Below are 24,627 nucleotides of genomic sequence, written 5' to 3'. Positions count from 1 at the left end.
GGCTTTGGGCAAAAGACTTGCCCTCTCTGAGCCCCAGCCCCCACTCCCTACGGAGTAGGGTACCCACAGGAGCTCCCCGGCTGGGCTTGTGGGGGTTTCCTTGGGAACCACATGGGGAAGTGCCCAGGGATGCAAAGGCCTACCAGCCCCTCACCCCACCAGACACGTATGCACACACACACACACATGCACACAGACAAATGCACAAATACACGTGCCAGGCGTCATGGGATCCAGGAAGATACTGGTTTCAGCAGCTGAGGGCAAGAAATATCACCCCCAGAGCCCCTCCCCCTGACTGAGCCCACCCCAGGCCAGGGGCTGAGCTGCCTGCCCCCTCCCCAGGCTGCCTCCTAACACCTCAGGCTCCCCCTCCCCTTCCTGCAGCTCCCAACCCTGAAGCTTGCTGGCCTGTCATGGGGACCCAGACAGACAGCTGTACAGACTCCCCCACTGGGCCAGGACCCCCATGGCTGCCTTGGGGCCCAGCATGGCTTCTGGGGTGGAGTCTGCACCTCAACAGGTGCTGTGACTTATCAGGAGCAAAGCCAGGGGAGAGGGCTGCTTCCCTCCCCTCCCCCACTCCGTCCTCTTCCTGAGAAGGAAGCCCAGGCTTTGCCAAGGCCTCACTGGGGCCCCTTGGGGTCTCTCCTAGTCCAAGAGCTGGAGACAAAGAGGCAGCTGCCAGCGGGGTGGGGGGGTGGGGCACGGCCTTTGTGTGCACCCAGCCTCTCCTGGTGACCTCACCACCGGCCAGAGAAGGGCCCTTTCTTCCCAAAGGCGGCCGTTGGGAATCCGCCTGGGGACAAAGCTGCCGCCAGGCGGGGGACCAGTGAGTGGCATAAATTAAGGGGGGCTGAGGCAGGGGAGGGGAGGGAGGCTGCAGCTGGCGCCTGGAAGGGGGCACGCACATTTGCGTGCGCACACGCACAGACAACCCCAACCCCACTCACACATGGGTGCATGGGGCTGCTCCCCTCCAAACCTCATTCATTCATTCATCCATGCTCCTTCATTCATTCCACAGATGGTCGCTGGGCGCTGGCCCTGGGGATGCAGAAGAGCATCTGGTGGATGGAGGAGTGAATGGAGGGTGATGGGCGGGGCCTCCCAGTCTGGAGGGGGAGTTGGAACAGACCCGCAGGCCCCAGTGCTGGGGCAGGGTGGGGAGCTCCTCGGCTGGAGCCTGTGCTCAGACACCCACAGCTGCCTGTCCCTTTGAGGAAACCAAGGCCCAGCACGTGCTCAGGCCTCAGGTCACACAGCAGGCCCCTCAGCCCAGCCGGCTCCCCAGGTGAGGTCAGGAAAACATTTGGTTTTCCAGGCATGGTGTTGGGTGACATCTACCCCCCATGGAGCCAAGGGCTTCCTGTCCGCAAGCCTTGGGTCCTCCACAAAGTGTCCTTACAGCCTTGCTGGCCCTTGGTCCTCCCTCCTCGGGGCACTGCCCTGTACCTGAGATAACCCCTCAGTGAGACCCTGCTGGGTTGGTGTAGCCCAGGGTGGCCAAAGGTGGCAGGGCCACGTAGACGTCACAGACAGAGTCTGGCTGGCACAGGTCACTCAGGCTGCCCCACGAATGCCCCAGTTCTCCTGTGGCAGCTTGCTCAGCCTCCTGGGCCTGCAGACACTTGTCCCCATCCCCACAGCTCTGAGTGCACCAGGGCCCCAGGCCAGGCGGGCTTCCTGCAGGAGGAGGCAGAGAGCAAGGAGCTGGCCCTAAAGGTCAGACCAGGTCCAGGAGGCAGGCACGGTGAGCTGTCAGCAGGGCTTAGTGTCAGGTCCAGGGGGTCTCGTTCAAAGAACAAGGACCCCCCCGAGTCCCCCCATCCCTGAGTGGAGTCTGGCCCTAGAGTCCTGGCCACGCTGATGACAGAGGCTGAGAGGGTGTCTGGGCGTGTGAAGGGCAGTGGCCCTCCCATGGACCCTATACCAGGAGGGGGTGTGCGGGCGGCTCGGGGCTCTGTCCTCAATGCTCCTGGCTGCCCCCTCCCACCCAGACGCTGTGCCGACTTGGGGGCCTTCCTGAGGCCTTTGCTCAGGGTCAGAGACCTTTGGGGCTTGCAGCTATCCCAGCAGCACAGAGAGCCCTGAGGTTTCCAGGGCTGGAAACTCCCAAAGCCCTTTCACAACGACTGGGTCCACAGTCCACCAAGAGACGAGGAGGGGGCTTACTCGGCTGAGCAGCTACTGGGTGCTGGACATTTCTGCACCACCACTCCCATTTACGGATGAGGAAACTGAGTCTCCACGGCTGGGCTCAGCATCCACTGTTGGGGAGGCCAGGAGGAGGCCTGAGGCTTCCAGGGCACTGAGCCCCCCAAGGCTGGGGCACGGCAGCAGAGAGGAGCAGGGCGAGGCGGGGGTGGGGTGTAAGTAGGCCAGTGCTTTGTGCAGTGTTGCTATGGCGCCGCCGTTGCTGCTGCGCAGGCTTCCTTCTGGGCCTGTTCCCAGGATACCTCAAGCCAGCAGCCAAGCATCCCTCCCCAGCCCTGCCTAGGCCCCATCCTCAGTCAGGGACTGCTGCCTGTCTCTGAGCCCTCCTCTCTGCCCCAGGCCCCTTGCCCACCCTCAGGCTGCAGGAGGTGCGGGGCATAGCAGAGTATCTCTGTCCCGCCTCCTCACACACATGCATGTATGCACGGTACACCCACAAGGCTCACAGCACACACGCACGCATGTGTGCGTGCACACAGCACACACATGCATGCAAACACGCTCACAACACACATGCACACATGCATGCACACAGGCCCACAGCACACACATGCATGCACACAGAACACAGAATCTCGGGCCTCAGAGGCTTGGCGAAGGGCCAGGATTTAGGGGACACGCTGGCCTAAAGGGAAGACATGAGGGGCAGTGAGTTCAGAAAGGGCTGACCTCTGGGAGGTGGTAGGACCTGCTGGGCTCCCTCCCACATGATGCGCCTCATTGACCTCTCAACCCCACGATGGAGTGGGTGTCACCGCCCACTTTACAGACAGTGGCCCAGCGACGCGCTGGGGGGCAGCTGCCTTGGCCAAGGCCTCAGGTGGTCCCTGGGGCCTGGCGGGGCACAGAGAGGGGACCCTAGTCGTCCACTGATGTCAAAGGGTGGAGTCTGGGCATTGGAGGAAGGAGGTGACCCCATGTTCCCTGACCCCTGCCAACAAGGACCCCACTGCGGGTGGGCGGGAGAAGGGCAGAGGAGGTGAGTTTCCTGGGGAGGCGCCCTGAGGAGAGGCTGGGCTGCTTCCTGGGGGAGAACACTCAGGTCCCCTTTGAGGGTCACAGCTGGGCCATTTGCTCCCCTGTCTCAGCCTCCCGTCTGACAACACAGGGCTGGCCAGGGGTCCCCAAGCCCAACCAAGTCTGTGCAGGTGCTGGCTCCTGAGGAGGAGGAGAGGTGTGGGAAATGGGACTGCTCCCTCACCAACAGGTGGGTCCTGAGGCGATTCTGACCTCGCCTGCCGAGGTAGCTGTGACCCCCGTGTGCGCATCTGTCCTTTGGGGTAAGCGCTGCTGTCTGTTAGAATCCCAAGGCCCCTGGTAAAGGCCCTGAGCTCTTAGCAATGTCAACCCTTCAATATAAAGGCCTGAGCCGAGGGCTGAGCAGTGTCAGGCTTACAGGTGGGGGCCTACCGCCAGGCTTACCTCGAGCCCCCTGGAGCCTCCCCAGCCCAGCTCCCAGGCAGCAGGCAGCCTTTCTGTGGCATGAAGCTGTGTGAGGTGGGCTCAGAGGGTGTTCTCGAAAGTCAGGGCCAGGCTCAGAGCAGGGGGAGAGTGGGTGCTGAGAGACCTCACAAAGCTTCCTTGGGCCAGGGCACGGTGGAGGGGTGGCAGAGGGAGAGGGGGCTCCATGGAGGGGCAGGTGGGTGGGCTGGAGCCAGAGGGCATGCTTGGGGTCATGAAGGAAAAAGTGCAAGCAGGAGGCAGCCGACATCAGGGGCGGAGGTGGGGAAAGGGCCTTGCTCCTGGGGCTAAAGTGATGGCACCGAGGCTTGCCTTGGGCAGAGGCCGTTGCCACCATGAGGCCAGGCTGGAAGCCAGGAGTTAAGGTCCCCTGCTATGCCCTGGGTCACCCGCCAGGCCCCAAGGGGGTGAGCGAGGCTGCTGGGGCCAGTGCCATCACCCTGCATACCCTGCCCCACCCGGCAGCTATGGGCAGCATGAAGCCAGCCTCCAGAGGCCTGCTTGACAAGGGGACAGGTGACCTTTGCCTGGTGCACCGTCACTTGAGCTGTCCTGATTGCTGCTGGCCCCACAGTGCAGGGATCAGTGTCCTGATCCCTGTCGGCCTGGGATGGGCCCTGGGAGGCCTGCTGCAGGAAACAGAGGACAGGGCCTGACAGGCTCCTTGAGCCCTGGGGGCACCGAGGGAGGCCCAGGGAGGGTAAGGACCAGCCCTCCCCTCCCACCGCCCACAGCAGCCTCTCCTGACTCCCAGGGCCCAGGCCCCCAGCCAGGGGTCACCCACATGCTGCAGAGCTTCCAGCTCCTTCCTTCTCTCCAGCTTCCATTGACTTTCTCAGCCCTCCTGCCCTAGACCCCAAAACACAGGAGCCCCAGCAGGGCCTGAGGACAGAGGATGGGATGGAGATGGCCCAGCCCCAGGGGGTGTCTGTCCAAGGCCAGAGCATCACAGAGCCCCAAGGGGCCAGCACATGGGTCTGGGGTCTGGGAAGTAGCATTTGCAGGAAGTGGGTTTGGCTTGGGCTTGAAGATTGAGCCCCAATTACCCAGGAGGGAGGGAGCAGCCTCTGCTGGCAGATAACGCCCCCCTTGCCTACCAGGCCACCGGCTCCACCCTGATGCCATGGGCCACGTGAGCTGTTGGTGGGTGGGCCGGCCAGAACCTGAGACAGTCCCGCTAGACCCCCAACTCCGAGGGGCGAGTCAGAAGCTGCGAGATCCTCAGGGCTCCATGCGGACCCTTGATTGTGGCCGTGGTTGTGGCGTGACAGGTCATGGAGCACCATGCACCGTCTGGGGGCAGAAGATGCAGCCAGGCGGCGCCTCGGCCACCTGTCCACCACCGCAAGGGCAGGTGAGCCCGGCGGTGGCCCAGGCGACAGCTGCGCTGCCGGCTGCCCATGCCCGCTTTGGGCTGCTCCCTCCACCCTGGGCTGTCCTGGGCTCTGCGAAGCCGGCCCGCAGGCGCCGCCTGGCGGCCGCAGGGACAACAAAGCATACTACGGGCGGGGCTCCGAGGAGAGGTGTGTGCCGGCTGCTCGGGAGACCTCCAAGGTCAAGGGGGCCCGCCCAGCGAGCTGGCCGTGCAGAGGGCCGGGTGGTGGGGCGGATCTGTCTGGTCCTCCCTCTCCACCCAGCATGGCAGGCCCTGTACTCTGTGGGGCTCAGACAGGCCTCTAGGGGATCTCACGTGGAGGGACCCCTGGCGCACCCTCCCAAGCCTGCCCTAGCACACGCCTCGCACCTGGACCGGCCTTCATGGCAAAAGTCACCGGGCCAGGCTTGGTGGAGCTGCTGTGGGCTGGGCCTGGGGTACGTCCCTGGAAAGTGCCCAGTTCCAAAGGGCTGCCTGTACTGGCTCTCGGTCTTCAGGGAGCCTCTGGTCCAGGATGCTATCCTGTCCCCTGAGGCCCTGACGGCTCCCCCGACAGCCAGCAATGCCTGGTGTGATTCAGCCCTGCAGACTGTCACCTGACCCCCAACCTGGCTCCAACCACAGAGGCTGCTTCACCTCAGGGCCTTTGCACTGGCTGTTGGTCTGCCTGCACACTCTTCCCCAGACCCCCGTGAGACCCACAGGGCCACCCCAATATCCATGTTGGTCCTAGGACCCTGCCCTCCCTTTGAGCAGCTGTGTTGGGGGTGAGGGTGGGAAGATGCCTTTTTCTGGGAAGATGGAACCTGGGCCTCCCAGAGAAAGTATGTTAGAGCCGGGAGCGGAAGGCCACTGAGACTGCCCTGGGCCTGCCTAAGTCGCCTGTGGGGAGGGTGGCATGATGAGGCCAGCAGATGGTGCCGAGATAAGACCTCAGGCCCAAGAGCCAGCAGCTGGGTGCCTCACTGCCCCAGGCCCATGAGACGCGGCTGGCCTCCTGCCAGTTAGCTTCTCTGCACTTTTAATAACCGGCCCCTTTTGTTTCTCAGCTAGATCCAGGGGGTTCTGTCACTTGCCCTGCTTATGTGACCCTGTCCCCACGACTAGCCGCTGCTACTGTCAGGCCAGACCCGTGGAGCCCCCCCATCCCCAGATGCCACACTCACTGCCCCTCAGATCCTGTCCCCTGGGTCCCTTGCTCTGCCTGCTTCTCTCGCCCCATCCCCCCTGCCCCCAGGACCCCTGCCCTGGCCCCCCTGCTCTCAGTTCAGCTCCCAACACTGCCACGGGGGTGAGCATTCAACAAGGCATCTGGTCCTAAAAGACCCCCCCACAACAGCTCACCAGGGCCCCTGCCCCTGCTCCGGCCCCTGCTCCCAGACCCTCAGGTATGCCTGGCACTGGCCTCTGGGCCTCCACACCTGCTGCTCCCTCACCTGGGAGGCTCTCCCCCTTCACGAGTCTTGGTGTAAAGGGTGTGCCCCTAAGGGGCATTCTTTGACTCCCAGCACAGGTGTCCCCTGCCCCCGGGGCACACATGCAGGGCACTTGCACACCCTCTCTCCTGGTATGGCGCCCACCACACCTGGGCTGTGTGGTTCATGACCCTCATCTGCCTTCTCCCTGGGACACAGGGGACACATCTGGGGCTGCTGACCCCTCATGGCCCCCAGTGACTCAGGAGGCAATCCTGACCCCCTCAGCTGCCCTTGTGCCAACTCCCATGGTGCTTACTGCCTCCATTCATTCATTCATTCATTCAACAAATATTTACTGAGTATATAACAGCCAGGTGCTATTCTAGGTACTGAGGATACAGCTAGGAAGAACACAGCCTCGTGTCCTCGGGGTCTGGATGTTTACAAGAATGAATGGCCGCATGCTGTGGCATCAGGCTGTGATCCCTGCGGGTGACGGAGCAGGGTGCCGCCAGCTGCAGCTGATCTCCCAGCACACAGCACTTGCTGCTGTTCACACTGCCCTCTGGGTTCACTGGGCCCAGTCTGAAGCCAGGGGTGAGCCACTCTGGCCGCTCAGAGGTCGGCTTAGACATGCCAAGGACCTGGGACAGCAGCACAAGAGCCAGTCCCCTCTACAGGGATCGGGTGGCAGCAGGTCGACCCATGACCAGGCACCAGGCAGGGGCAGTTCCATGCTCCATCCTCCCTGGGGAACCAGAGTCACCCGAGATGGGGAGAGAAAGGGGCACCTGCACCTGGACCTCAGGGGTCCACCCCCGTGAGCAGAGGCATGGTGCCCCTTTCGGCAGAAGGCTCCTGCCTGTGCTCTCAGCCTGACATGCTGTGTTTCGGGCACCTTGCAGTCCAGCCCCGGGCCTGGCCAGGAAAATGAGGTGATTGAGGCCATAGTGTGTGCCACGTGGGGCCTCCCTCGTGTGGGGGCTGCCAATGTCCCTTCAGCTTCTCACCTGGCTGGGCGCTCAGCCAAGGGCAGTTGGTCGGGGGAGAGTGTGGGAACACACCAGCCCTGCCAGCCCTCCCACCACGTGGGCCTTGGTACAGGGTACTCTTGATCCCACCCAAGGTAGTGAGGTGGGCATTAGGCAAGTTCCTGACAGTGATTCCAGGGTCCTGGCTGCAGGTACAGTGCACCAAGGTTCTTTGAATCCTGAAGAGCAAAAAGGCAGCTGATTTTAAACACTGAAGCTATCTAAAGATCTTGAGATTTCCCATTCATTTATTCAGCAAGGTTTTTTTGAATAAGCATTATATGCCAGGAGCCGAGGACACTATTTCTAAAGAAGAGTTCATTCAAAGGATCTGAGTGCCTGTTACTGCCAGGGCCTGAGCCACAAGGATGAAGAGAGGGTTCTGCCTGCGTGGCACCACAGCCTGTGTGGGGGTGACAAATAACCCAGTGGGCCCCAAGAGCTGATCAGGAGGAAGGGGCAGGCATGGTAGGCCTGTCTCAGAGGGACACGGCGGGAAGGCTGGGGGATGAAGGGGACAGAACCCACACACACTAAGCACAGCTACGCTGCCCCTTCCACTCAGCACTCAGGACCACCCGGCTCCGTGTCCTGAGTCCCCTGGGGGACAAGGTGGGACAATAAATCACATCAGCGTGAGAGGACTAGCAACACTTATTTGGCAAACAGGAGGCTACGGGGAGTGTAAGGATTATTATATATATATTTTTTAATAATTTTATTTATTTATTTATTTTTTCCCCCAAAGCCCCAGCACATAGCTGTATGTCATAGCTGCACATCCCTCCGGTTGCTGCATGTGGGACGCGGCCTCAGCATGGCCGGAGAAGTGGTGCGTCGGTGCACGCCCGGGATCCGAACCCCGGGCCGCCAGCAGCGGAGCGCACGCACTTAACCGCTAAGCCACGGGGCCGGCCCATGGATTATTATATAAACAAAATCAGCCACTGGCTGTGACCAGGGAGTGAAGAAGAGATGGAGAGGCAGCGGGAGGCAGTTAGCGTTCCTCAAACTGGGAGTCACGGACCCCTGGTAGCTGGGGAAGGTCTACGGATCCTAAGAGGGGAAATACCAATTTCACTTTGAGGATAAGCTGGAAGGATACATTTTTTTCCAGTTATAATGCACAAGTAAAAGACACTGGGACAGAAAGAAAACACTGGTCTGTTAAGACAGTATTTCCTCAAGTTTTCCCACTAAAATGGACGCCTGGTTTACTGACGTTTAGAGCTCAATGTGGTTCGTATCGACTAGTTGAGCCTCAACCTGCAGTGCTGAGGACCCCATCAGAAGACCTGAGGCTCAGCAGGGCTGACTTCTCAGCTCCAAGTGGCAGAGCTCCAGCCCGAGCTCTCCACTGCTCGGCCAGCGTTCAGGAATGTGGTAACTTTTATAAACCCTGATGTCCCAACTGCACCCATACCACACCAATGAAATCAGAATCCCCGCGGGTGGGACCCCGACCTCCAGGTCCACCAGCCGTGGGCCCATTCGTGCTGTCTGTGCCGTCCCAGACTGGACTGTTTTGCATTTTTTATTAGCCGTGCGGCTGCAGGCAGTTCCTTGGGCAAGTGAACCCCAGTGTCCCAATAGTCTCTGAAACAGAGATGACACTAACATCGGCCTGGGAATGGTTCCGAGAGTTACACATGCACGGAGAACGCTCCGCACAGGGCCTGGCACACAGAAACACTCAACTGATGATCACTTGAAAAGGGAAGTGTTTCAATTATACCAGGAGCAATGGTATAATTGCTATGTCTACGTCTATAGCAGAGACCCTCAGACACTTCCTGACAGCCTGGGACCCGCAGACCTGCAGCCGGGGCCCCCGATTTGGGCCTAGCTTGCCCTCCAACTAGCGCTTTTGCACCCTAGAAGTGAGCCAAGCTTGCCAGTGCAGTGTTCCTCAGGCCCTGTGCATCATCACTGTCCAGCCCACTCCCGGCCTCCCCGGCCTGTGGTGCCTACTGATCTCTCCACCGCACTCTGCACCTGCCCTGCTCTCCTGACATCCAGGCCTTTATGCCCAAGACAGACCCAGAGGACAGTCATCATGTCCTCTACCGCCTCAATGACACTGTGGTTTCTTCGGGGCTACACAGTATGATGGACATTTTCCAAGCACTAGCACAGCACTAAACACACAGTAAGAGCTTGACAACACTGTCTCTAATGTCTGTAAGTAATAAAGCCTAACGTGCATTCCCACAACTCGCAATTGTGGCGCACAGCATGGCTGCAGCGCAGACTCCCCTTGCTGGTTCCCTCAACTCCTCTTGCTCCCAGCCTCGGGAGGCTCACTGGATGTGAGATCTGGGAGGCGGCAGCTGGGACCTTTCTGGAGGGCTGAAAAGCACCCTGCAGAGGGAGCCAGCTGCTTTCCAGGCTTTGCACTCCACCGAGAGGCCAAAGCTGGCAGAGGAGAGTCTCACTTTCTTCTGTCAGATGGGCAAGTGGGGCTTGCAGGCCACGCAGTGGGCCCGGGGCCTTGGATTCACAGGAGCTTGCAACCACGCAGAGGCCTCCAGAGAATGGTTCCAGCAAGGTTACGTAGAAGGTGGCTCACTGACTGCACCCTCCCCACGGCCCCCATAATGAAGGGAGATGAAGGGGCTGACTTGTTGGGTTGGGCAACACCTTATCGTGCTTTGCATGCAAAAGCATCAAATAAAGAGCATTTAACAAAAAAAAAAGTCCTAATGTGGTATAGTGCATCTCGGTGTGTGGCAGAGGATTAATTAAAAATTTCAAATTTCTCCCAAAGTATTTCTTTTTAGCCTGTACAACTTGTTTCTTTTCACATCTGGGCCTATCATAGATTTGCATGGCTGTGCAGGCTGCCTCTGCTTCTCTGTTTGGTAGAGAGCAGCAGGCAGAGAGAAGACAACAGAGAAGTACCCACAGGAAAGGCTAAAATGGAAAAAACAAGTTTCCACCGTCACGCACAGGGTTGACGACAGACAGACAGACCACTGCCCGAAGTGAACGTGACACATCCTCACTGGAGGTCGAGCTGGGGGTGGGTGAGGGCTCAGGAAGACGAAGAGCATTTCAGAAACACTGCAAGGACTAAATAGTCAGAAATACCCACAACATCTCCACTGAGAAGGGCTTCTTTCCAGAACCACTTCTCAGTTTCTCTTCCTTTCTACAAATCAACTCCTGCGCACATGGACCTATGGGCATCCTGTCTGAGGAGCGGGGCATGAGGCCACATTTCCCCTGGGTGTGACAGCTGTCCCCTGGCCCCTACACTTTCCAGGTTGTTTAAACAGGAACAGTCACCCCTTCACCAGTGACTGGACCCTGGTCTGTGCTCAGCATTGCCACCTCCTTAGACCACTGCCACCAACTGGAGCTAAGGAGCCCAGCTTCCCCGTGCCTGGCCCACTCTGGTAAGACACTATCCCTTACCTAGTCAGACAGTAAACGAAGGTGAAAACATCAGAACAGAACTCACACCTCAGGCTCACATCCTTTCTCCATGGCACAGATAAGCTAAGAGATTTTTTTATTTCATTAATAATTAATGGTATACTAATATGTATATCTCAAAATACTGAATTATTTAAGACATACTATTACAATAGTTGTACAGTTAACAGAGCGGGCACAGGAACCAACACAATGGAACACCACATCTGTATTATATACATCAAAATCAAGGGCAAATATTTCTCCAATTATTCTTAAGAATACCACACGAGTTAAAAGCTGAAAAGCTTTGCTTAAAAAAACCCTCTATGTACAGGATAAGCTTAGACCCTCAAAAACCAGAAAAAAATTGGCAAAGACAAATGAGAAGAACTGGTTAAACTTCTGAAATATAGTGAACAATATCAAATATATTATACGAAGACATTTTAGCAAAATAAAGGATTAAACTATACTTAGTAGATATATTCACATTTACTTTCGTAACGACTTCATTATAGCTTGACTGACTTGAATCTGTTTGGATAAAGAACCGTCTGACAGCGATGCTGACTGCATGTAAGGTGAAGAAAGCAAGCATCCCCAGCCATTTTGTGCATGAACACGGATGATATGGTTTAATGCAGACCCGAGGCCAAACATTTTTAGGGGGTAGGTTTTACTTCCATTACAGATTCTCTTCATGTAAGTTCATAAAAAACAATGTGATGAGTCCAATTTAAAAATTACATGCGGCAGGCAGCCCATATACAGACAGCTCCAACGAGAGACAAGAAAAGCTAAGTCCGGTGTCTCTAGGGCTCCCTATGGGAGAATAATCAGGTACAAGGAACTAGAAAAGACTGGGAACAGAAAATGTCATGCATTAACAGTCACTCAAGGGGGATCTGATAGTTTTGATGACCAAAACAACCATGTGAGAAATCCAACACACTGTGAAGAGGTCGGTGTCCTCTACTCACACCCAACGCCCGAGGCTTAGCAGTACAGGCCACCTCAACAAAAGCCATCAAAAGAAAACACTGTAAAAGGATAGGGGAGGTCTATCTGCTTTCAAGGAACAATGGATACTTTTAAAGGACACACTGACATTTAACTTTCGAATCTGAAATTAAAATTAATTCGTAGAGCCTGGTGCAGGGTGTGCGTGAGGTGAATTAGACTACAGCCTTGATTTCCCAGTGGTATAAGTGAGAAGGAGCTTGAATTCAAAGCTTCAAGATTTTAAGAGCACCCTACAATCTGACCCAGAATAGCAATCCTAAAACGACTTTGGCTACCACGAGCTTGAGCTACCCATGACCCGCACTGTGAACCCACAGCTGCCAGGAGCTGACCGTGCAGACAGGTGGGGCACTGCTGAAAGACCCCGACTGCCCTTTGACCCCACCATCCAACGATTCTAGAACATTTCTAGTAGGAAAGATATATCAAAGGCTTTTATTATTGGGCAATACTGAGACAAAGTGAAAATTTGTTTGGGGCTACACTTTTATTATCTTTTAGGTATTTAGGACTATTCCTTTATCATATTTTTAGCTGTTTAAAGTGATAATTTCCCTATACAAAGTTACCAAATTACTATCTTGGAAACAGAATAACAGATTTCTATTGAACTCAAAAGATGTACTCCCATTTGATTATTTTTGTGAAAGGTGACTACAGAAAGAGAAGTCTGCTAGTTATAATACTGGGACCAACATGTCGTCAAGGCACTTGAGAACTTCGGGGAATTCTTTTGCTCACAGTAACAGGCAACCACAAAACTGGATCCTCAGCAAGTATTTACAGAAATATGTATACCCTTTAGCAGAAGAAAAAACCTTCGTGCACTGATAGACTTTCCTGGCTCTTTTAGGCACCAGAGGAACATCCACGTGCCAATAACATGAGCTAAGGAGCAAGTGCTCAGAGCAGCTTTCGCTACCTCGCCCAGAGAGTGCGACGTTTAAGATGCTAGTAGCTGATGCTAACTTCTCTGACAAGCTATAAAGACCTGGTCCTGTAGGGTTCCTGACAGTTCCTGCTGTCAGATGTTGTAAAATAGCATTGCGTATGTTTAACAAGTCTGTCCATTACGCATCTTGGAAGCACAGAAGCAGCCCATTACATGCTACATTCGGACATTTTTGCTTAATTTCAGCACAACCTGACAGTGGTAACTAATCTCCAGTTCTCATTATCCTACTATAGGTAGGAGTGCTTCCCTTTTTTTTTTAAAGTCCATTAACTTCATTTTAAATGTTCCCATCCTTACTAATTAGTAAGGAAACTTGTAAGTTCAGATTTTACAAAAACTTGAAGGTATTAGCTGCTGTTTTATCCCTTCTCCAATGCAGTCTCAGAGGCTTTTTTGCTATTAATTTTCATAATTTTCTTATGTTGCACACAAAAATAACATTCTCCCCTCTAAATGCAGAATATGGGGGAAAACACAGACACTGTTTTTCAAACAAAAAATGTTTATGAAACAGACCATCGGAACAAACAAAAAATCCCACCCTATGAAATTGGGTGGGAGCAAGCAGGCTTTATAAATGAAAAAAACCCTCCTGCCTTATTTAGCATAATAAAATATATCATTGTACTGCTTTTGTGCTTGGACCTTTCTTCTAATGAACCCCCAATTTTCCCCTTTCTCATAATTGTTCTAGTATTATTTAGGTTATGTCTATTTCTAGATTCTGAAATATCTGCATTTTAATGCTTGCACAACCCATTTAAAAATTACAAAAGCTGTCCCTATTCTACTTCTGATTAAAAAAGAAACCACACCACAACATACAGTGATCCAAATGGAAAAGTTAACGTGCTGTAATGATATCTGTTTTGCAACATCAAAAGCAGCAGAGATACTGAATATAATTTGCTTGAATCATAATACTGAGATTGAAATATGCATGTATAAATCTCATTTAGGCCCAATGAACTGAAAGCTCTCTGTAAATACATAAAAGTATATATAAAGTGCAAAACAGGCAATATCGACCGGGAGACCTCTGGCGTTTTAGTACTCCCACTCATCGGACTTCAAGTCAAGATGGCTGAGAATGTTCTGGGCGAGCTTCACTGCCTGTTTCCTGGCAGCCTTACACTTCTCTTCTCCTTGCGGATCAACAGCATCCAGCGCTAGCAGCTGCTTGGTGAGCAGCTCTTCCAGCCGGATGTAGTTCTTATCAGTCCGATTTCCATCAAATGACAGAACTTCTCCCTGGATCTCTGACAAGCTCCCAAGGATGCTCCAGACGGCCTTATGTGATGGGTGCTCCTCACCAACAAACAGCTTTCTCTTCTCGAGGGCCTCCTTCAAGTCAATGTAGGTGATCAGAGTTTGCACTTCAATCACGGCTCTTCTCCTGGCTTCCCGGATGCAGGGGTTTTTTTCAAGACTTACCTCATCCAACTGTCCAATCAAACCCTGCAATTCTGTTTTGGAGCTCAGGTACAATTCAGAAGGATTTTGTGCTTGAAGAAGCTCATTTTTAATTTCCCTCATTCTCTTGAGGACCTTTTCTATTTTTAAAATGGAATGATTCTGTCTCAGGTCAAATGCGTGAGTAGTGCCTGCTTCCTCCTCTAAATCCAAATATTTCAATAATTTGTTGATATCTTCTACTACCTCCCTTCGGTAGTTTCTGATTTCTGTACGCCCGCACACATCTAAAGCATCCAGATCAGCCATCAGCCCTGAGAGCACACAAGACAAGTGCCTGCAAGTGTCGTTACTGTTCACCCCCATCAGGAGTGCAATTAGAGTGCCTCTGGCCTTGTTCACTTCACACATCACAGAGTTAATTTTGGCAACGGAAGGATGCGCATCCTCGGAAAGCGGCAGGGAAGGCTGCTTTTTCACGCAGTCTTCGATAATCTCTTGCACTGCACAGATTTTGGTTAAAGTGTGATACCTTGCTTTCCGCAAGGAGACCTTCCCTCCAGTTTTAACATGTGTCAGCCTCAGAATGATATCTTGGATGCCTTCTTCAAATTCATCTGTCACACAGTTGCCTCCACTATAAAATGGCACAATCTTCTCTTCCACCAGGGACTGGGCTTCTTTAAAAATGTTCTGTATTTCAATCCGGTGTGGGTGGTTTGCATTCTGCTCCAACTCTTTGAGAAGACGCTCTGTCTCTTGTGCTGCCCTCTTCCTAGCTTGCTGAATGTCTCCTTTTCCTTCTGTATCTACAGAGTCTATTTCAAAAAGTTGTTTTGTTAGAAACCTCTCCAGTTTCTTGTAATTCTTGTCATCTGACAGGCCACTGAAGCCAATTACTTGCTGTTCTATATTTTTCACTTCCTTTTGGATTTCCTGAAGCCTACTAATAGAAGGATGTTGGTTGCCCATATCCATACTTCTGTTGTGTTCAGTTTCACAAGCACTGAAAGATGACAAGAATGATAACCGATTATATCACAAAGTCTCTGCAAAACGGTAACTGTATATTAATTCACTCTAAAATTCTCATTTTAAAAAGATATACCTAAGAAAAAGGGCTTGTTATTATTGTAATCCAAATGACAGTCATACTCAAGCAGTGATTAACCAACTCCCTCTCCTGAAAATAATGTAAACACAGCAGCGATTAAGAACAGACAGGGGTGGGGCCGTCCCGGTGGCGCAAGCGGTTAAGTGCGCGCGCTCCGCTGCGGCGGCCCGGGGTTCGCTGGTTCGGATCCCGGGCGCGCACCGACGCACTGCTTGGCAAGCCATGCTGTGGCGGCGTCCCATATAAAGTGGAGGAAGATGGGCACAGATGTTAGCCCAGGGCCATCTTCCTCAGCAAAAAAAGAGGAGGATTGGCGGATGTTAGCACAGGGCTGATCTCCTCACAAAAAAAAAAAAAAGAACAGACAGGGGTTACTGCAGCGTCCAAAACGACCTGGTGCTCTGGACCTGTGAATTTCAAGTTTCTTCAAGTGTACAAGAGGGTAGCATGTGTCTTCATAAGTACAGCGTGAAGTTGAACTATCACCTTGGAAAGAGCACAACTATCTTAGGTGCTGACACTGGAAGCTGTTTTTCTGGCACCAGCAGGGGACCTTTGTGGAATGTGAAACAGTAGCTCTTCTAACCTTCCAAACGATATAGTACCACCTAAGCACCACACCTGGCCAAAAAGCTATGCCTAGTTTCCAGAAAAAGTAACTCAAAGCGAAACAAATACCAGTGGTTCCCAGACACCCCCCCAAAGTCCCCCTTTCTACCTTCCTCTCCATCCCTTTATGCACTTCTACAAAGCTACCCTGTTTCTCATCTCACCCTTTTAGTACCTCACAAATCTTCTCTACAGAGGTATGGAATTCCACAGGAAACGCGACTGGGATTACGTTAAAGGCACCATCTTGGGCTTTGGAGGCCCGAGTACCTCCCCATGCCTATCATGCTCCCCTCCTCCCCCAATACATCCCACAAAAATGTGACAACTATGAATAATTCATTCACTAGCCTCCCATTAAGAGTCCAGAATGACTTAACGCATTTTTTTCCTGCTCTTGGGTTTCTACCAAACAGCTCACTGGAAGGGGCTGGATAATCAATTGAAACCAATCCGTGGTGGGTGTTCGAGCCAAGAACCTGCCTTTGGAGGACAGGCTGCCTTCCTCCTCCCCTCCCCTCCTCACCCTTCCCTCCCAGCACTTTACCCGGAAGAGGTCTGAGCTGATTTGGTCTTGGCTTCCCGTAGGTGAGGTGGCGAGATGGAAGATCAGCCCTTTACGGGGTGCAGCACCGGAGCTGGGCCCCAAGCAGCATCGCTCTCACCCCTCCCGGCTAGATCTGAACGGGGCAGCCGGTGAAGGGGCCGGCGGTGGCGGCGGCAGCTACCGGCCGCTGCGGCCGCTCTGGGCGTCTCGCCCGGGCCCCCACTACGCGCCCGCCGGCCTGACCTCACAATGGCCCGCGGGGAAGGGGGCGGCTGGCCCGGAGGGAGGGGAGCCCGGTCCGTAGGGAAGGGAGCCCGGCCCCGCCGGCGGCGGCACCATCGGACCCAGGGCGTGGGGGCGGCGCCGACGCCCGTCCGGGCAGAGCCGGGTGAGGCGCCAGAGCACAGGTCGCCCGCGGATGCCCGCGCCGAGGGGAGGCCGCCCCCCGCGGAGGGAGGGGGCCCGCGCAGCCGCTGCGCCGCGCTCACCTGTGCCGCCCGCGCCATCGCGCGCTCCGCCGCCGACACCCCGCGAGTCCGCAGCTCCCGCCGTCGCCCGAGCCCGGCAGCCTCGCTCCCGGGCCGAACGCCCTCCGCCCTTGGAAAGCGTCCTCTGGCGTCCGCGCCGCACCTCGACCCGCGCCGAGCCCGCCGCTAGCCGCCTTGCGCGGCAGTCTGTAATGGCCGCAACCGTGGACCAGCCGCCGGGTACCCGTCCGCGCCGCCCCGCTGCCCCCGCAGCCCGTTCACGCAGGGAAAGAGCACTGTCGGCCGCGCCGCTCCCGTCTCTCTCTCTCTCTCTCTCTCTCTCTCTCTCTCTCTCTCTCTCTCACACACACACACACACACACACTCACACTCACTCTCACTCTCTCTCACTCTCTCTCACTCTCACTCTCTCTCTCTCTCTCTCTCTCTCTCTCTCTCTCTCTCCCCGGCTTTGCGACCATGCCGTAAGGCAGCCCTTCGCGCCGTCGCGACTCTGCCGTGCGTCGCGGGAGCCGGGAGGCGTGGGCCATGGCTGCTTTGAGGCCGGGGTGGAGGACAGCTCTCTCTCCTTTCTGCCGCGCCTTCACTGGCCCCTGCTATCGGCTCTCCCCCGAGCGCGGCGCTGAGCGCAGGGATGCGGCACCGAGCCGGGTAAGCGGGGTTTCCGGAGAGGTTGGGCCGAGAGGGGTGACCGCAAGGGGCGGTAGACCCGGGCCGCGCCCCTCAGGGGCACCTGCGTGCCCCGCTGCGGCGTCAGCCGAGTTCCCCGGGAGCAGCGTCCCCGAGCCGGCCTGGGCCTGGCGCAGAGCTGCGCACGCGCCCTGGGGGCACAGGGGCCTGAGTAGGGGACAGGGGGATGGAGAGTGGGGAGGCCCCGGGGCCGCCAAGTTTTCTACGTCTGCCCCCTTGGTCTGATGGAACTGAGGGGGCTGTTGACAGAACTTTTGCTAGTAAAGCAGAGTCATCTAGTAAGTTTGTACGTACCTTATATCTTCTCGAGGATCCTTCTTATATTTAAAGAGCTCTTGAGGTGCACAGCGTGTATTTATTTTTTGGCCATGTTTTGGCTTCGTTGAGATTATTAGTGCTTTTTTTTCAAGCGATGTCTAACTTTATCATTGTATCTTGTAGGACTTCACGTTGAAGGGTTTTTCTTGTTTGGAAACTGTGTGCATATATGCACGTTACTGGCCGAAGATCCACAAAGATTAATGTCTGTAGCAGCAAAGAATGGCAAGCAGCTTTTATAAATTGCATTTCTTTTTTTTTAAAGATTTTATTTATTTATTTTTTCCCCCCAAAGCCCCAGTAGATAGTTGTGTGTCATAGCTGCACATCCTTCTAGTTGCTGTATGTGGGACGCGGCCTCAGCATGGCCGGAGAAGCGGTGCGTCGGTGCGCGCCCGGGATCCGAACCCGGGTCGCCAGCAGTGGAGCGCACTCACTTAACCGCTAAGCCACGGGACCGGCCCTATAAATTGCATTTCTTTGGGGAAGGATGCTTTGTTTAAGGGAGTCCTAGGCCTTGATTCCAACTGACAGGAAAATGTTGACTAGCAGTGTGGAATGGGTTGCAGATAAAATATTTAAACAAAGCATACAAATACTAACACTTCACTTTGTCAACAGGCTAACGAGGGAGGCTGGAAAACCTGGTTTAAAGAGTAATTAAAGAAGGATAAAAAAGAGCCAGTTAAGAATTTCAAAATGTGCCTGCCTGTAAATTTTCATTTCTTTTAGTCTGTTGCTATTATGTTTTTATAAATGCGGCTTTGAAGTTCTGTCTAGTTTACAGTTTAGACAGGAAGTTACCAAGACAACTGGTCACTCAGGTCTCTGGCTCAGTTCCCTGTTACAGTGGCCAAAGTCCTGTCTTCTGTTCCTAGAGCATAGAAATCCACGCAGCATCTCAGTCTTTGGGCAGGAGGATACTCAACAGGTATCTGAAGATGCTCTGGGAGGCAAACTGAACATCAGCCAACTGTCTCCAGAGTAAGGACTTAACCTAGCTTATTTTGTTAAAAGTAAAGAACAGCACCCCAAAAAAAGAACAGCACCCAAACAAGGCTTTCTCTATTGTCATACAGCCTTTCGTTAAAGTAAATCTTACCGTGGGTCTGATCCTCAAGATGAGACCTCTCTGCCTTTTGTGGTCCAAGTCACGAGGAAGCCAGTGCTGCGCACCTGTTGGACTGCCTAGACCTGTGAAGGTGATGAGTGTGATGAGGCTGAAGAGTGGAGCAGCTGATCCATGAATCACACCTTGCCCAATTCTAGCATCATGACTTGTGTTGTTTTTTAGGATGTGTGCCCCATTGTGCTAGATATCGTATGGAACATAAAAGAACAGTTCCTGCCTCAGGGCGGTTTGCGTTTCCTGGGTTTGGTCGCAACCTTGTGTGCTTCCTGGGTACAGGGCTGGTTCTCCAGGTAATTAAATTCCTGCAGCACAGAGAGATTGTTGTCTTCAGACTTCGGTTTTGAATATTAGGTCTTCTTAAAAGTAGCAGGTCGTAAACCTTTTGCTTTGTTTATCTAAATAGATATATTTTAATCCACTATGTCTAGTTCACTCTACATATTTTTCATTAATTCTTTGTCCTTTACTTTCTGACCTTTTAGGACCTACGCAATTTACGCCCATCTCTAATCTCTGGGTACCAGTTTTTAATAGAAAAATATTATAGAACTTAGATTTAGGCACTGCTTTTCCTTCTAAACTCAACTTAAAAATTCAGCTCTTAAATGTTCTCCAGCTATTTCATACCTGCTTATTCCTTATCTGTGTAGTTTACATCATTGGTTCTTGAACTTGTCTGCACATTTGGAATCATTTGGAGTACTTGAAAAAATACTGGGGCCCACCCGCAGAAGTTCCGATGTGATTGGTCTGGGATGTGGCTTGGGCATCAGGATATTTATTCATTTATTTTCTTGGTTTGTCTAGTTCCTTGGCCCCAGGTTTAGTGAGGTGTAACATCAGGATTTTAAGGGCAAGTCTAATAAGCTCACAAGTTGGAGAACCACTGGTTATATTATGTGCATTAACATTTGCTTGTAGTCCTGAATTACATTAACATTTATAGTAATAGTTAACATTTATTGAGCACTTGCATGCGCTGTTCTAAGAGTTTTACATATTTTCACTTATTTAATCCTCACAATTCTGTGAAGTAGGTGCTTTTATCATCCCCATATTACAAATGAGGAAACTTAGGCACAGTAAGATTGAACAATTTCCTCAAGGTTGTAATGCTTGCACATAAGGAATATACATGTTATGGTTACTCTATCCAGAGGATGATAAATAACAATTTTTCTTCTGTTAATTTTTGGATCAAAAAGAACACAGAAACAGGCCCTCAGCAGGGAGAGGTAATATTTACAAGTAACAAATAATGGAACTACTGGTGTCATCTTTTGCTTACATTTTCATTAAGTAGAATGATCTTCAAACCCCCAAGTGTGGATTCAGAATAAACACCATAAGGAGGAAGTTGAAACTCAAGATAAATGAGAAACTGGTGAGAGGTCTAGTCATAGGATTTTAAAGTTAATTTGGATATTTCTAGTATTTACAAGGCTTTCCATAAATAGTTGGAAAAAATTAAAAGCTGGGGCGGGAGCACTTTAAAAACCATGTGGTTTAACTCCATTATCAGAAAGATGAGGAAACTGGGACCCAGAGAGGTAAAGAGACTTGTCTGATGTTACATGGCAGAGTAAGGATTAAAACTGAGTTCTTTCCATTCTCAGTCCAGTGTTCTAACGTTTCCAAATGCTTTTTCTGGGCCGGCCCAGTGGCATAGTGGTTAAGTGTGCACGCTCCACTGTTGCTGCCCGGGGTTCGCAGGTTCGGATCCCAGGCGCGCACCGATGCATCGCTTGTCAAGCCATGCTGTGGCGGCATCCCATATAAGGTAGAGGAAGATGGGCACGGATGTTAGCCCAGGGCCAGTCTTCCTCAGCAAAAAGAGGAGGCTTGGCAACAGATGTTAGCTCAGGGCTGGTCTTCCTCACACACACACACACAGAAAAATGCTTTTTCTTCATCTAGTGAAATGAGAATTACATTAATTTATTGATTTTCTTTTTTTGTTACTTATGGGAAATTTAAAACATGTACAAAGATAGAAGAATATAAAGAATTGCTATGCATCCAATACCCTGCTTCTACAGTTATCCACTTCTGGCTGTTTATTTCAACTTTACCCACATCCAGTCCGTCTTCCCAGATAATTTTTTGGCAAATATCAGACTTCGTATTGCTTTTTTTTTTTTGTAAGGAAGATCAGCCCTGAGCTAACATCCATGCCAATCCTCCTCTTTTTGCTGAGGAAGACTGGCCCTGAGCTAACACCTATTGCCAATCCTCCTCCTTTTTTTTCTCTTTTTCTCCCCAAAGCCCCAGTAGATAGTTGTATGTCATAGTTGCACGTCCTTCTAGTTGCTGTATGTGGGACGCCGCCTCAGCATGGCCAGACAAGCGGTGTATCAGTGTGCGAACCCAGGCCGCCAGTAGTGGAGCGTGCACACTTAACCACTAAGCCATGGGGCCGGCCCCCAGACATCATGTTTCATCTGTAAATATTTCATTATCCTTAAAAGATATGGACTTTAAAATATACATATATATATATAAACATAATACCAAGGTCACACCTAAAAATATGAAAATTCCTTAATTCCAGCAAAGGTCCAGTGTTCAAATTTCTTTGATTGTCTTAGAAACGTCGTGAATGTTTTCTTTTACAATTTGTTTGTGTCAGGATCCAGATAAGTTCTACACATTGCAATTGATGATTTTTTTTAATCTTTTTTTTTTCTTGCTGAGGAAGATTCGCCCTGAGCTAATACCTGTTGTCAGTCTTCCTCTTTTTTTGCTTGAGGGAGATTGGCCCTGAGCTAACATCTGTGCCAGTCTTCCTCTATTTTGTATGTAGGTCACCGCCATAGCATGGCTGGTGAGTGGTGTAGGCCCATGCCCAGGATCCGAACCCGTGAACCCCAGGCTGCCGAAGCGAAGCACGTGGAACTTAACCACTATGCCACAGGGTGGCCCCTGATTGATTTTTTTTTAGTTCTCTTTTAATCTATAGGTTTTGATTCCATCTTCTTTCTTTTTTTAAGTAATTTATTTGTTGGGGTTGGGGGAGGGATGTGTCCGTTAGAATTTTCCACGGTCTGGATTTTGCTGGTTGCATTCCCGTGGTGTAATTTAACATGTTCCTCTGACCTGTGTGTTTCCTGTAAATTGACAGCTGCATTCTAGAGCCTTGACCACATTCAGATTTGACTTTTTTTTAAGAGAAGACTACTTCATTGATGGTGTGTTCTTCCATCAAGATTGATTGACTTTCTGCTGTTAAACCAACCTTGCACTCCCAATATAAACCCAGTGTGGTCCTGATGTACTGGTCCTTTTCTGTACTGCTGAATTTGGTGTGCCAATTTGTCTAGCATCCATCTAGAATGAGAGTCTGGGGATGCCAACCATCCAGAAGGTAAAGGCTTTCGGTTCCCATCTTAGAAGAGTCGGGACTATAGTCATTGCCTGTTGGTTTCCCTAGTGGCTGGCAGTGAAGCCTTAACTCAGAGAGGAGCTTTGTGTAGTGGATGGGGACTTCCAGGAAGGAGGGCACTGGGGAAAGGTCTCCAGCTTCAAATCCTGGCTGCTAGCAGGAGAGGCCCGGGGTGGGAGTTTGCTGGGAGAGCTCAGGAGCCTGCTGTAAAGCAGAAGGGATGGAGAGCCAGGCCTGTGCGGAGCTGGACAGGGAGAAGCCTGATGTAGGGCTGCCCAGCCTGTCAGTTTACAGTTAAAGAGAAAAAACTGGAAGATTAGCTCCCCCCCAGACACAGTAATGAAAACTCAGTGGGACAAATAAGAATATGCACAGTCCTCCCCCTGTGAAGAAGGAAGAACTGTCAGTGGAACTGTTAGGTTCCAGCATGCCTTCCCCCCTGGACTGCCCCACGCACATCCCTGCCACTCCAAGTTTAAGGAAACCGTGAATTATATGCTTATGCTGTAGAACCATAAATTATGGTAATTATTCAAACCTCAAAAGGATTCTTCCTTTTACAAAAGGACTTTTTCCTCCTCCAAGTCCCTTCTCCTCCCCCCTTTTATTTATTTATTTTAAATTTATTTATTTATTTTTTCCCCCAAAGCCCCAGTAGATAGTTGTATGTCATAGCTGCACATCCTTCTAGTTGCTGTATGTGGGAGGCGGCCTCAGCATGGCCGGAGAAGCAGTGCATCGGTGCGCGCCCCGGATCCGAACCCGCGCCGCCAGCAGTGGAGCGCGCGCACTTAACCGCTAGGCCACAGGGCCGGCCCTCCTCCCGCCTTTTAAATAGCAGTTCTTGGGTGAACAGAGACAGAATATATGTTTATAGGGGAGAGCAAAGAAACTACTTCTGCCACAATTGAAGATAAAAATCTCTTAAATTATAATGGACAACTGAGGATGCTTGAAAGAGTTGGTTCACAAAGTTCACCTGTAAAACAGTTTATATAAGCAATAACTAAGAGGTAAATGTGGAAAAGTAACTGAGTACCTCTGGCGCCTCTCTGAGCTTGTTTTGTTATGTGTGGGGAGCTTGAAAAAGCCATAATTGTTGGGATGGCTCTTTTAACGTTTCCTGGTAGGGGCCCTGTAGGAAGAAAAGGCCAGTGACAGTTCTGGAAGGTGGTGAAACAGGTAAACATGCAGTTAGGGTGGAACCTGCCCTTTCGTCCCCTTGCTGCTGGCAGAGCTGACATCTCCAAGGGCTGTTCTGCAGCCTCCTCAGTCTGCTTGGAGGAGGGGAAGGAGCCCACACCTTGTGGCGAAAGTCCAAAGGCCCAGGCTGGCTCTGTCTCTGTCTCCACTCACTGGATCCCTTTGTGTGAACACCTTCAGTTTCTAAGAATATCTAACTATCAAAGATGTAAAGGCTCTGGGGGAGAAGTCCAGAAATATTTGTAGAAAAGGCGAGGTTTTTGTTGTTGTTGTTGTTGTTTTTGTGAGGAAGATCAGCCCTGAGCTAACATCCATGCTAATCCTCCTCTTTTTGCTGAGGAAGACCGGCTCTGAGCTAACATCTATTGCCAATCCTCCTCCTTTTTTTCCCCCCAAAGCCCCAGTAGATAGTTGTGTGTCATAGTTGCACATCCTTCTAGTTGCTGTATGTGGGACGCGGCCTCAGCATGGCTGGAGAAGCAGTGCCTGGGTTGCGCGCCCGGATCCGAACCTGGGCCGCCAGCAGCGGAGCGCGTGCACTTAACCGCTAAGCCACAGGGCCGGCCCCAAAAGTCGAGTTTTTTAAAGAACTTTTTCAAAAAAGGAAAATGTGGTGATCATATATTGTTCTTAGAATGATGGATAAAATATTAAAGATCTGTGTATTGTAATCCTGCTGTTACTTTCTCAAAAGAATTCCTAAGTCCTGAATGTATTTCAGCCCCGATAATGAGGAGCAAGTTTCAGGTCTTAAGCAGCAGATCAGGATGTCTTTCTGCCAGCAAGGCCGTATCGCTTTCACACAGGAAGGATGAATTCAGTCCCTTCTGT

At 52.1% G+C, this 24,627-nt stretch overlaps 2 protein-coding genes and 1 pseudogene across 6 annotated transcripts in view; 2 read left to right on the top strand and 1 right to left on the bottom strand.

Moving 5' to 3' along the window:
- Nucleotides 1–9,527: 9,527 nt before the first annotated feature.
- LOC147913795 (thiosulfate:glutathione sulfurtransferase pseudogene) lies at nucleotides 9,528–10,100 on the top strand (annotated as a pseudogene).
- Nucleotides 10,101–10,979: 879 nt separating this feature from the next.
- Nucleotides 10,980–17,232, bottom strand: BAG5 (BAG cochaperone 5). Of its 3 annotated transcripts, XM_087447876.1 has the most exons (3): nucleotides 16,584–16,680; nucleotides 15,422–15,496; nucleotides 10,980–15,319 (listed from the first exon to the last, which is right to left on the bottom strand). In XM_087447876.1, the coding sequence occupies exon 3, from the start codon at nucleotides 15,289–15,291 to the stop codon at nucleotides 13,948–13,950; it is 1,344 nt and encodes a 447-aa protein (XP_087304002.1). In that variant the 5' UTR covers nucleotides 15,292–15,319; nucleotides 15,422–15,496; nucleotides 16,584–16,680; the 3' UTR covers nucleotides 10,980–13,947. The 3 variants fall into 3 exon arrangements, with proteins under 3 accessions (XP_087304002.1, XP_087304001.1, XP_004434344.1); XM_087447875.1 differs by lacking the exons at nucleotides 15,422–15,496; nucleotides 16,584–16,680 and adding an exon at nucleotides 17,072–17,232; XM_004434287.3 differs by lacking the exon at nucleotides 15,422–15,496 and having other exon boundaries at nucleotides 16,584–16,713.
- A 302-nt stretch (nucleotides 17,233–17,534) lies between these two features.
- COA8 (cytochrome c oxidase assembly factor 8) overlaps nucleotides 17,535–24,627 on the top strand; it is a 38,458-nt gene continuing 31,365 nt past the window's right edge. The window contains exon 1 of one of the 3 annotated variants that reach the window (XM_087447878.1): nucleotides 17,535–17,722. In XM_087447878.1, coding sequence (XP_087304004.1) covers nucleotides 17,600–17,722 — 123 coding nt within the window. In that variant the 5' untranslated portion in view covers nucleotides 17,535–17,599. Of the gene's footprint in view, nucleotides 17,723–22,252; nucleotides 22,576–24,627 lie in introns of those variants that run through there. The other 2 variants (XM_004434288.3, XM_087447880.1) reach the window with 2 other exon arrangements.

This window comes from Ceratotherium simum, chromosome 24 (genome assembly GCF_057802395.1).
Source record: "Ceratotherium simum simum isolate JZ-2026a chromosome 24, ASM5780239v1, whole genome shotgun sequence".
Taxonomy (NCBI): Eukaryota; Metazoa; Chordata; class Mammalia; order Perissodactyla; family Rhinocerotidae; genus Ceratotherium; species Ceratotherium simum.
The sequence above is the reverse complement of the archived record's forward strand: the minus strand, read 5'-3'. Positions and strand labels throughout refer to the sequence as shown.

What these genes read in the sequence shown, in the direction of transcription:
- BAG5 (XM_087447875.1), bottom strand. Translation starts at nt 15,291, where the DNA reads ATGGATATGGGCAACCAACATCCTTCTATTAGTAGGCTTCAGGAAATC.